The 13129-nt window shown below is 37.0% G+C and overlaps 1 protein-coding gene across 15 annotated transcripts in view; it reads left to right on the forward strand.

Annotated features, from left to right (window-relative positions):
* The window catches only part of CSPP1 (centrosome and spindle pole associated protein 1), a 68792-nt gene that overhangs the window by 24919 nt on the left and 30744 nt on the right, over positions 1-13129 (forward strand). For all 15 annotated transcript variants that reach the window (XM_075023406.1, XM_075023401.1, XM_075023405.1 and 12 more), the window contains 7 exons: positions 1540-1641; positions 2653-2735; positions 5771-5864; positions 6909-6966; positions 9944-10108; positions 11033-11153; positions 12841-12919. In XM_075023406.1, coding sequence (XP_074879507.1) covers positions 1540-1641; positions 2653-2735; positions 5771-5864; positions 6909-6966; positions 9944-10108; positions 11033-11153; positions 12841-12919 — 702 coding nt within the window. The remainder of the gene's footprint in view (positions 1-1539; positions 1642-2652; positions 2736-5770; positions 5865-6908; positions 6967-9943; positions 10109-11032; positions 11154-12840; positions 12920-13129) is intronic.

Genomic DNA, 13129 nt, shown 5'->3' on the forward strand with positions numbered 1-13129 from the left:
GATTCATGACAGAAAATGAATTTGTAAGGAGGAATATTTTTATTCGCTGTACTAAAATTTTTATGTTTTTAAATGGGCTTTATTAGTTTGGAGGTGTTTGTAGCGGGACTTTTCAGAAAGGTTTCTGTTGTAACGGAGGCACGAGGACTGTGGCATATTTCAGCAAATAGTAATGGTGACAGGAAAGTGAGAGGACGTGCAAAATGTTTTGGTTCTTAGGAGTGGAATGCTTTAGTCCATCCCCAGCAGCCAGGTCTGTCCTATAAACAGGATACAACAGCTTCTTGATTGGATTGGGCCAACATGTCTGGATCTGCCATGCTAAGCTTTGCTGCTTTTTACAGAAAAGGTTGCCTCTTGGATCCCAAGGTTTGTTTCTTTGCTTCCTCCCTGTATCCTTTCATCACACTTTGGACTAGGCTTTCTATTTCCTGACTGTGTTTCAGTCTTACGTGACCAGCCTTGTAAGTAGCAAATTGATCGTTATCAAAATGATGATTTTGATCATGAAAGAAGATCATGTTATGCCAAGAGGATGGATGTCGTTCTTTCATGCTGTTCTTGTCAGTTGTTAAGATGCCAAATCAATGTTTAATAATCTGCTTGCATCCTTTTGCCTTTGATTATTGGCTTTTATTTAAATTACAGAGATGGGCAGAGCTGTGGATCTTTTTACATAAAAGAATAAGATGAGGTTTTTTTCTGTGTTTACCTAGTATTTTTTTTGGTTTGCTTAATAGGAAGACCATGGCTCTGTTCAGCTCTGGAAAATATATAACTTTGTTAGCATCTGTTTGGTACTTTTATTTTTCATTGAATAGCTATTCTTGCCTTATTTTATCAAGATAACTTGAAGTCCTCATTAAAGAGTAGTTAATTTGCAAAGGCAGGAAAAGCCTGTAAATTCAACTATCCCAGATCTTTTCCTGAAAGCTCCCTTGTGTCCATGTAATTTTTGGCATCTTTAGAATTATGTGAAGTTTCAATTATATTACTTCATTTCATATGTAGATGATTCACATTTTAGCTCCTGAATTTTTGTATTCACCATGTTACCTGTCTTTTATCTTGATCAAAAGTCAGCTCTCTTTTAAATGGTATCAGGTGCATAGTGAAGGTTAGGTTGTAATTAAAGAAGCTTTTCATATATGAATTAACTGTTTCACCAGACTTGCCCAATAGCTGTGTGCCAAAATCTGTTGTAGACTTTGCTGTCTCCTGGGGATTAGGAGCAGCAAGATCTGTTTCAATTAATGTAGTGTGAATGCTGAATGCTCTTCAGCTCTCAAAACTTTTAACCAGGCTCAGTAGATAAAGGTTACATGAAAGCAGGCTTGGGAATTCAGACTCCAGACAGCTGCCTTGACAATGCTAGCAAAGTGAATTATTTCTAGAAATTTTGTGTGATATTTTCAGAACTGGTTCTGCCATCCAGTGTGCAGTCATGCTGAGGATCCATTTGCATGGAACTGCTGGATGTTCCATTTCAGATTGGATGTTTTTAGGCAAGCATAACTGAATATTTTCTATTTCTTCAAGGCCCTATCTGGATGGAATAGGAAGAGATCTACTTGCAGATTATGAAGACGAATTAAAAGAGAGAGCACGTGTGCAGCAGATCTCAAGAACTGGAAATTCTAGGTGTGGTATACAGTGTATTTTTCTGATAATTGCACTACAAAATCATGGTGAAAGGAAAATATTTATTTAAAATCCCTAGTGTGTTGTCTGAAATGGCTGATAGTTTTCCTGCAGCTAGGATATAGTAGAACAAGAAAAATAAGTTTCCTTTGAGAACAGCTGTTGAAGCTTGCATGCTAGTTTTCATTCTGAAACAGTAGATCACCTATTTTCCAACTGAAGACTTCTAATGATTAGAATAACCATAGAATCATAGAATCATTTAGGTTGGAAAAGACCTTCAAGATCATCGAGTCCAACCATCAACCATGCCCACTAAACCATGTTATGAAGTACCCCGTCTATGCACTTTTTGAATACCTCCAGGGATGGTGACTCAACCACTTCCCTGGGCAGCCTATTCCAATGTCTGACAACCCTCTCAGTAAAGAAATTTTTCCTAATATCTAACCAAAATCTCCCTTGCCGCAACTTGAGGCCATTTCCTCTCATCCTATCTCCAGCCACCTGACAGAAGAGACCAGCACCCACCTCACTACAACCCCCCTTCAGGTAGTTGTAGAGAGCGATAAGGTGTCCCCTCAGCCTCCTCTTCTCTAGACTAAACATGGAATCCTTTTTCATAGTAGTTTTAAAATTCCCTTTTTTACCCCCCTTGTCTTGGTTTTGCAAGTCCTGAAGTGATCTAAGTGGATGAGGCAGAAGCAGAACACTTGTAAAGCCCTTACATAAACTCTTGACTGGCACCACTCAGTCTGTCAACATTGTTGAAGTGCTCAACTGAGTCAGTGTTTCTGATGGCTTCAGAAACCGCAGGCAAATGAGAACTGTGAGCAGATGCCTTTTTGCCAGGTGGTTTCTTCTTTTGCTTGTGATATTTCTTCAGATTTTAGCAAAGCTGTTTGTCGTAAATGTATCACATAGTGATGTAAGTGTATCTATCATGTTTCACACAGACTACAAGTAAATTCTCAAGTTTGATCTCTCCATTTCCTTTTTTGTCTTTGCCAGAAATCAGGTACAAATTAGTTCTTCAGCTAATGAACAGGCCAAGTCTGCAGCTGAAATGCCGTATGGAACAGGCCTTGTTCTTGGTATGTATAGAAGCCTAACTCGTGACACTGAGTTAGCCTTTCCTTGCATATTTTATTTTTCTTTGGCAATAAGTAAAAACTAGAAAAATTAGCTTTTTCTTTGTGTTGGTTGCAAGACTGGCAAATAAATATTGTTTACATAGAGAAAATTAAAAAAGAAAAACATATTCCTTTTCCCCGTTAATGTAACAGGGGGGAGGGGGAAAATCTTTCTAATTAATTTTGAAGAGCCCAAGCTGCTTCTTAGATTTCATTAACAGTTTAAGGCCCAGATACATTATTAAGTTTTTTTACGAAATGAAGTATAAGAGAAATATTGTTAGAGACATGACTTGGTATTGAATTTTAATTGCAGAAATATGGGAAATGGTACCGTTCACAACTTTGTGCAAGAACAAATGATTCTGATCATCTCTTACTGCTTAAATGTAGCCATAAAATTTAGCAGGGAACATTATTATTGAGTGTAGTAGAGAGAAATACTGTTGAAAACATAGCATTCCTAGCTAAATTCAGAAAATTACAAGGCAAGAATAAAAGAACTGTAGTAGTTCTTCAGATGGGAGCCTTTGAAGGCAAGCTAGGTTTGAATTGTGGAAAACTGGACCAAGAGTTGCCAGAATAATTTCTGTTTATTTTTACATTTCAACTTACCTGATCTTCAGTGCTGTAAGTGGCAGGTCAATTTTTTGGCACTGTTTAAAGGCAGCATTAAAACAGTGGTGTTGTAATGGAATGGTCAGTCTCTCTGATCTGTTCAGTCATCTCATTTGTAGTGACTTGAGTACACAAAGTTTTGAATCTGTATTCCTAGCAGTCCTGGTGTCGGGGCTGGAGGGGTCACGGTGCCTGTTGCCGAGGTTTGGGTAGCTGCTGTGCTCATTGCCGGGGCTGGAGGGACCGCAGCGCCTGTTGCCAAGGTTTGGGTGGCCGCGGTGCTCATCGTTTTGTTGTTAGATCCAGAGACTTTCTCTTCCCCTTGAGGGTACTGAGTGGTGTTGAACAGGGCTCGATAGGCATGGGCCAGGCCCCAGCACGTTGCAGTGATTTGTATCTCTCTGGAGCTGCCGGGGTGACAGCATATCTCTTCCAAATATTTTACTAGCTCTTCTGGATCCTGCACTTGTTCAGGGGTGAATTTCCAAAACATTGGAGGTGCCCACTTTCCTAGGTACTTGCCCATGCTACCCCACACACCCTGCCACTCATAATTATCCAGCCTTGGGGCACATCTCTGGGTGATCTTCTTAAATAGCTGTTTAACCTTAAACGAGAGCTGAACCACGTTCAGAAGTATGCTAATTCCTAGCAGTAGGGCTAGGACCGTGCTAGTCCCAACATTCCAGGAGTATCCAAATTTTTCAAAATTCTCAAACACCATTGTAACTGGACTGAAGGAGAAAGGAGAGGGGAAGAAAGGTACCCCACCCACAGACTGGTTTTCCATGGAGGAAAGGTAAATGGTATAATTATTAATAGTTTCCCACAGATGGCTCCCACAGTATAAAGGTGACAATGCTAAATGCAAATACCGGATTAATCCCACAGCCGATGACTTTATCATACCATAAACCAGAGTTATACCATACATCAAAGCGAAAACCTTAATCCACCTCCCACGGATGATAAGCAGTAGAAGAGGAACTACATACAACAAGCGAGGTGATACATAAGAGAGCCTTAAAAACCAGAGCAACAACTTGAAAAATACATAAATCAACATAATGAACGCTTAAAACAAATTTGTTTTAACAAGCTCTCGTCAGGTTTGTCGTTACCTCAACCCTTCGTGCCCCACGTTGGGCGCCAAAAAGGACTGTCGTGGTTTAACCCCAGCCAGCAACTAAGCACCACGCAGCTGCTCACTCACTCCCCCCCCCCCCCCGCTTCCCAGTTTCTAAACTAGATGGGACGTCCCATGGTATGGAATACACCGTTGGCCAGTTTGGGTCAGGTGCCCTGGCTGGGCATGGGAAGCTGAAAAATCCTTGACTATAGTCTAAACACTACTGAGCAACAACTGAAAACATCAGTGTGTTATCAACATTCTTCCCATACTGAACACAAAACATAGCACTGCACCAGCTACTAGGAAGACAGTTAACTCTGTCCCAGCTGAAACCAGGACACCTGGTTAGGAGAAGGCTATTTGTGAACTGTTGTATAAAGATTAAGTAAATTAAAACTTGAAATTTTTGGAAATGAGAAGTGATTTCAGACTCCCCCAAAGTCACAAACAATGATGTTATCTTGCATGTTTTGGTTACTTCACAGTCCCAGCACAATAATTGAATAAAAAATTCAGTCAGTCTAGTTGGTTGCTCATCATGGGGTTTTTTTTGTTGTTGTTATTTGGTTACTTGCTTTTTGGCTGTGGGTTTCTTTTTTTTAAGTTACTTTGCAGCTTCCTTCACTTCATTGTTCAGGTCTACTTCACTGGAGATCCACAGTGACTTTGTGTTGGAAGTTTTTTGCATTCCTTAAAATCCATGTGAGATGTTATCACTGTTTCCTTTTACATATACATATCTGCCAATACTTTGCTAATTCTTAGTAGTCATGGGAACCATCCTAAAAGTGGAGCAATTTGCTTTCCTTCCTGTGGGTTTGACTCGCTTCAGCTTTAACTTTCATTTTTATCCAGAGCGGTGCCTCATAGCTTTGGAGTGCTATAGTGTATCTTCCTTTGTTGAGCATTAGAGGAAAAAAAAAAAAAAATTTAAGTAACTTTTTTCAGATGCTGTTGTATCAGTTAGCTTTGAAATTTGTAGCTTCCTGACTCTACAAAACTAGGCAAACTAGGAAAATAATAATGAAAATTTTAGTAGTTTGGATCATCATACTCCAAACAAACTGCATATTAAAACTAGATTTTTTTTTTCATTCAGTAAAGATCCAGTGTTCTTATGCACATTCCCAGATCATATACTCTGTTGTGTTTGATGTTTTAAATTGACTGAAATCTGATGGTTTTGTCCAGTACCTTTTGTGTATTTCGTGGAGCATTTACGCAAATGTGTGGTCATTTCTATTAGGTGGTCAGGACCAAGAACTTCTCCAAAGGAAAAAAGAGAAATACAGGCAAGAACTAATAGAACAGATGGCTGAACAACAGCGAAATAAGAGACGGTAATGGAAAGTTACAGTATTTTTAAAAGATAATGGCTGAAATTTAAAGGAATTTTATTAATTCAATGTGGTAAAAATAATTTTCATAACTAAGGAATTCCAGCTAGCTAGGTAATATTGCATCCCGTTAAACCTGTTGGCATGAGAGCTTTAGTTTTTAATAAACAAATTCACCAGCTTTCAATGGAATAAAGGAAACCCAATTTTTTTTCATTAAAAAAAAATTATTTTTGCTTTCTTAAGGTTAAAGAAGCTTTAACTGAAGTTATCCCTCTTGCTGGTAGAGGAATGTCTAATTACTTTGCAAAGTTGAAAACGCATCTTGTTTTGCCCTCCAATTTAGGAAAGTGACCTCTCACTTTCAAAGCACTTGACCATCCGGCTTATGCAGAATAATAAAATATAAATTTCTTGCTTACCTATTAGTAGGTGCCTGCTGAATGATAGACCATCCGGCTTATGCAGAATAATAAAATATAAATTTCTTGCTTACCTATTAGTAGGTGCCTGCTGAATGATAGTATGGATACATAAAAACACACAGTGATATTAGTGAAGGGATAAGGAATTAGAAATAAGTTCCTATTGATGGTTTCACTGCGATGAAAAATTGTACATGCTGACCAAGTCTCAGCCCTGAAATTACAATATAGTACTTATTGCTGTACTTTTGAATCATTCATTTCAATTTGTTTATTATCAACTTCTTGTTGTAATGTGAATAAAGATCAATTTTTAAGAAATGTCCTGAAAGATTTTAGTAAAAAGCAATGTGGTGCTTTGTCCTTTTATGGTAGTTGGAATTAGGTGGCCTAGATGATAGCCAGATACTTCTTGAGAATTCTGTTTGTTTACAAATAATATAGTGCCCTTCTTTCTTGGCCCCAGAAGAAATCAAGTGAAATCATGTCTTCTGTTACCCTGTATTTTCAGAGTTATTTTAACTACAGGGTTGTGAGGTCTGTGCTTTGAAAGAATGAGTATAGTTGTTACCGCTCTCTGATTTTTTTTTTTCTTCTTTTTTCTTTTTTGAAACAAAAACAGTGAGAAAGAACTTGAGCTCTCAGTTGCTGCTTCTGGAGCTCGAGACCCAGAAAAGAAGGTAAGGAACTTAGACTTTCTTTCACCTATATAGACTTTTTTTAATTACATGTACACTGTGGTTGTCCAGTCACAAAACTCTGTAGGGCTTTTACAGAATGATAAATGTTGTGGTTTTTTCTAATGGGCATTAGTATAGAATAAAATTGAAGCCAAGGATGATAAGGCTGTAACTCATTACACATACTTTCAGCTTAAGAGGAGGATATTTTCATGGAAGTTATCAAACATTTTTGTTTGCTGTAACCAAGTGGAAATTTTGTACAAGCAGCGAGTATAATGGAAAAAATACTTAGTGTCCAGTGGTAGCCTGTACATGCATGCATTAGTAACTTTTCTTTGGGAATGCAAAGTATGCTGCAGGAAGTTTTTGCTCTTTGTGAATTAAAAAAAAATCCAGTTCTTTTGCAGCCAAGTTGATCTTATTGTAGCAATTTTTAATTTCCAATTTGTAATTCTTTTTTAAACTATCAAATGTAGTGTTCAGCATTACAAACATTTTTATAATGATTTTGTAAAAAGCCAGGTATTTAACATTGTGTTGCTTGTAAGACTTAATGCAGAGTTACTACTGTCTCCACTTCCTTACTAAGGTGATTATTGTACTAAGAATTTTGATTAGCATGTATGAAGGAGTAGATTGTCAGCAGTAGTAACGTTAGTAGCAGACTGATTGTCACAGAACAAGTATGATTTGCATGTGTGTTTGCTAAGTGCCCGAAGCCATTGTATCTTGGGTGCAGTAGAGATCTGCTGTTGGAGATGTAGGATGGGTAACTTTCTCAAGCAAGAATAAACTGGTTATTAATTAACTGGTTACCAGGGTGCTGTTTTTTGGGGGAGGCTACAACACAGAAAGAAATTTATCCCATTTCTGGAGAGTTCAGCAGAGGTGAAAGGAGCTCTTATTTTTTAGAAAATGAAGATGAATGAATAGCTGTAAGATGCTATTAGTCAGCATGTGAGGCAGGAGACTGAGAATGTGTGTAGATAAGCAATGAAGCTGAATCAAAATTCTTACTCCTAAATGGGGAGGGAGAACACTGACAAGTGGTCCGGCTGCATGTTCCTACCTTCTCTGCTTAAAGTATCTGTGGTGCTTGTTTGATCCCTTCTGCGAACTGATTCAGCTCGGTTAGCTGGCAAAAATCTAAATCTTTTTTTGCTGCTTTAGTTGACTTAGAGAGGTCAGTTGGCTGATCAGGAATTCAGATGGTGAAAGGGAGAGGGATGGAGTGTACGGCTGGGAGCCAGGCAGGAAAAGAAGAAAACTGAGCAGAGGATGCCAGCTCTTTTGGCACAGCAGGGTGTAAGGTCAGTGTAAACAGTTTTATCTAATCAAAGCTGACTAGGCAGAATCATGCTGTGCTGCAGCACTCTATATATGCTATGCATCTCAGAGACTAAAAAGTGCCTGTTATAGGAACAAAATTATATCCAGAGCAAGTCTAGGGCACGTATAATGTTTTAAAACTGTTAATTTAGCTGAAAGCCTTCAATTAAGTAGAATTGCTACATTCATTAAGCTTCAGTCACTGTTAGCTTTAAATTGCCTCCTGGGGAGGGATTCTAATTAGGTGGATTTCTTGATTAATTACAGGTTGGTTAAATAGCAATGCCTGATTGAGAATCTATAAATGTAGACTGTTGTATATACTTCTTGTTTAAAATAACACAATCCCCAGGATGAACTGAGTACCATAGTCACATTTGAAATTAGCTACAGAGCTGAAATCTGGGGCACTTTGGAAGCAGTTCACTTTAAACTTGTTAGTAAGAAAGGCTGTTTTAAATGTTCTCCTGCTCAAGACACTGGATTTGAAAAGACAAGTTAAAAAAAAAAAAGACTGTAGACTGCTTTATAATTTTCAATTGCTGTAGCTCATATCTATTATCTAATTTTGTATTCACATCTAGAAATTTGAAGTTAAATGTTATAAACAAATATGCATGTCTACTAGATTTTGAGAATTTTAATCTTAATGCTGTAGTTCATGATTGGTGAGTACTAACTGCCTTGTATATACTGTCTTGCAGCTAAGTGATGAGGAGGTAAACATTTAATATTTTGCTGAAATACTTCTATATTGTAGGGTATATGGTTTGCTGTTAGATATTTAATATTTAGCTGGTTGCTGGTATTACTTCGTCTGAATGCATGTTAATTGAAGCACTACAATGTTAGGACCAGTAAATTCAGAAACAAAATCTGTTTTACTGAGACAAAGTATGATTTTTTTCTGGTCTTCTATTATATTGACTCATTTAAACAAACATTAAAATACTAACGCATAGCAGCTGGTGCAAGGGCTTTCTGGGTGTGGTAAGATAGTTCTGAAATGGACTTGCATGTCTTTGCATTATTTGCATGTTTCCTTTGCCTTTCTTCTGAGGCTGCCAGTTATCAATAAACATTTGATACGTTTATTTAAAAAAAAAAACCCACTAAAATTTTGTTGTGGTTGAAAAATTTAATAAAGAAAATTTAAAAAAATTGTTTTGCAAGGAAATGTTTATTGGAAAAAGTCTCAGTATGTGGTTGGTTTTAGTTTTTACTGATTATGAGCTATTTTCATCTTGGGGCAGGGGGGAGGGATTTCAGAAACTTTTCCTATGCATAATATGAGAATACTGTTTGTGTAGGAAACTGGCAGCTGTAGATAACCTGTACTACAGGCAACTGTGGAAACACTTCTTTTTTTTTTCTGGACAATAACAAGAACCGTATACTTCCTGAAACCTGCCGTAGAGGTTGGATTTTGTAAATCTGTGATAAATATGCTAGATTTCCTTGTAGTATTAGATTTCCAGTAATTCCTCAGGAGAAAAAAAATGCAATTACTAGAAATTTGAACAGCTAGTTGGGACCCATTGAAGTGTTTAATGAGACCTAAATGAAGGTTCAGAATATTTCCTAGTAATAACAAGGTAACTGTTTTCACTTTTTTTCCTCTCTCTTTTTCTATTTTTTTCTTCAGCCAAATAGATTGAAGCAGTTTGGCTTGACAGCACGAGCTGCTGAAGTACCTCCTGAAAGGCCTAGGGTGGCCTTCCAAACTCCAGTGCCTGTCCCTTCAGCATCTCCAGTGAATGAAGACTTTCACAGGGGGCTAGCCAGCACTCTTGGTGAAATAGCAGCTCCTAGATGCTTCACCATCATGTTAATTTTGCATATTACATAAGATTGTTGTTAAGCCTGTTATTACTTACTGCTAAGGTAGAGCTCAGTGGTGCTATCAATCCTTCTCCAAGGAACCAGTGAAGGTAGAAATAATATTTTGACAATTAACAGAAAACTAAACTACTTTGCACTGAAATAAAGTTTTACTGTCTATTTCTTCACAGTTTTTTTTGAAAAATCTGGGAAGGCTGGGTTATCTATGAAGACAGCTCTTTCTTAGAGGATGTTTGTGCAGAATAAGGGTTGGGCTGTAGGAATGAAGTCCATGCCTGTAATATTGAGCCTTGTTGCGAGGATGCTTGGGGCATATGCCCAGCAGTGTCCATATTGTTAGAAGGCTGGTATAGTATGAGTTTGGCCCCTATCAATTAATCCATGTCTCACGGCTAAGCTCAAGAATGCAGTGTAGGCAAGGACAGCTTCCACTAAACTGTGAGACTAAACTGTTTAGGGAGAGAGAAGGAGCTTCAGGCATGTGGCTGAAGCTGTGCTGTGCCACTTGCCCTTTGACCAGAGACTAATCCTTGGCTTGTGTTATTTACTGTTACTGATGTAACCAGTAAGTATCATTAACTGAACAAGTTAAAGAAGGTGTGCTTGGTTTATGTTCTTTAAATCTCTGGAATAGTGTGGGTTCCTGTACGGCTCCCTAAGGGAAGGTTAATTCCCTACTGAGACTTACTGTATCTTGTTCCTGCATGGCACTGAGAGGTCTTGGGCTGAATAAATCTGGATTTTTCCATGTAGTGAATTCTTTTTCTTTTGGTGTTTTTTTTTCTTTCTTTTGGTGTTTGTTTTTCTTTCTTTTGGTGTTTGTTTTTCTTTCCTTTGATAATCTCTTTTCAGTTGTACAACAAACCAAAAAATTGTGTTGCTTTTTTCCTTAAGGCTTGCACCGATGCCACCGCCTCCACCACCAATTTTGACAGACAATTATAGGACACCTTATGATGACGCATATTACTTTTACGGGGTTAGGAATCCTTTGGATCCCAATCTTGCATATTGTAAGTTGATGATTTTAGGTGGATTGGTTGTTAGAGTGATTCAGATGATTGCTTTTAATCTAGTTAAATGATGAATAATGTAGAACTAGTAACAGTAATTTAAACCCATTGCTTAGATGTATATTGAATGAAGAGTAGGCTTTTTTCAGTACTGGTTTTGGGTGAAGTAGTTTTCTCCAACTGCAAAAGGGGCTATGGCTTCCAGAAGTCTTGTTCATCGCTTGAACAAGCTCTAGTCTCAGCTACTTAGCCATTACTCCTCCCAGACAATTTTCTTTATGGTTTTGATAATCAAAACATTATTTTCTAAAATTTCTTAAATCATATTATAATTGATTACAAGTTTAGGTGTTGTTACAATTTCAAATATAATTTTAAATATTTTTAAAGGAACTGTATGAAGTAATCAAACTTTTTTGTTTTACTAACTTTTATTTCTACTCTTTGACTGCTTCATGATGATTTCATGAGTGAAACAACTGTGATGTGTGTGGCGAGGGACTGGATTGTGTGGTGTTTGTTTTTTTCTTTTTTTTCTTTTTTAGAGGAAAAAACAGAAACACTTTAAAAAAGTTGTTGTGCTACCTTTATAGAAAAGTTAAAATAAAGGAGAAAAAAAATCTTTACAATAATAACTCTTTTACTGGTTCGTTGAATGAGATTTGTATCCACTGTGGAATTTCAGGAACACTAGAGATTTAAGAGCAAAAGTTTTTAGTTTCTTTTTTTTTTTTTTTTTCCCCTCCAGTGTAAATTTCTCCCCATCCTGAAATGTAATAGCTTATGGTTTGGGAAAGGTTGGTTTTAGTTGTTTTTTTAATTTATTTTTTAATTTTTTATTTTTATTTTAATTTAATTTTATTTTATTTAAGTTCCAGGCACCTTTTTTACCTTTTCTTTGTAATCTTATTTTCAGAGCACAGTTTCAACTCGCAGAAGTTTGGGGGTTTCTGGGGGGGGTTGTTTGGTGTGGGTTTTTTTGTTTGTTTGTTTTATTTTGGTGTTACATGGTTTTTTTCTTTTTCTTTTTTTTTTTTTTTTTACCCTTGTATCAATAGAACCTGTAGGGTAAAGTGGCTTACAGTTTAGAGTATTGAAGAAACTAATACTTAACCTAACTCTCATATGTGAATTTTGTCTTAAAGCTTGTTGTCACAAGTTGGAATATTGCTAGTGCTTAAAATTTGAAAGTGTGAAATTGTTTTGGAGATGCATCTCTTACTGTCTTGAACACAAGCAGTAGTATGCACAGTAGTTTTAAGCCCTGCTGTGGCAGAGTGCTGCAGGTCCTATTTCAGTAAGAGTACAGATGCGAAATACACTGCATTTCTGCAGGAGGCAATGGGGCTCTCCTCACAATAGAGGATGCATTTGGAAAGCATGAGGACAAGTGTTACATTAAGCGAGTTATTTCTTTTTGTTAGTTCATTGTGGAATATGTTAATGAAGATATTTGTAAATTTTAAAGGGATTTAGTTGAATTTAAGAAATCGGTTTGTACCTTGGCATTGTGTTTCTTGCTTTAGAGGGCATTAAGGATTAGCTGAGTTTGTTATAGAAGTTGAGAGTCCTGTTTGTAATTCTGCAGTCACAGAGTTTGAGCAGTGAGTTCTGTTCTTTTAAGTAATGGTAAATGTTTATATCTGAGCATTCAAAATTTAAAATAGTAATTTTTTTTACTGTATAGATGGTACAGGTATGGTGGGAGTGCAACCCACACCTAACCTGGATCCTCCTTTAGACCAAGACCCATTAGAGCAATCTGTGTAAGTATTAGCTGTATTCGTATTCTTTGTTTTTGTCTGTATTGGTGCACTTTTCATGTTGGGAGTATTTTGCTAACAATGGTTACGCCTTTGAAATAATGTGTGTTAAAGACAACTCTTCAAACTTCTAATTAAGAATTTCTATCTAAACAATAATTCAGTGAACTCCTATTTTTATATGGATTTATGAAAATGTTTGAGATTATAAAC

Source organism: Buteo buteo, chromosome 3 (assembly GCF_964188355.1).
Source record: "Buteo buteo chromosome 3, bButBut1.hap1.1, whole genome shotgun sequence".
In the NCBI taxonomy this organism is placed as follows: Eukaryota; Metazoa; Chordata; class Aves; order Accipitriformes; family Accipitridae; genus Buteo; species Buteo buteo.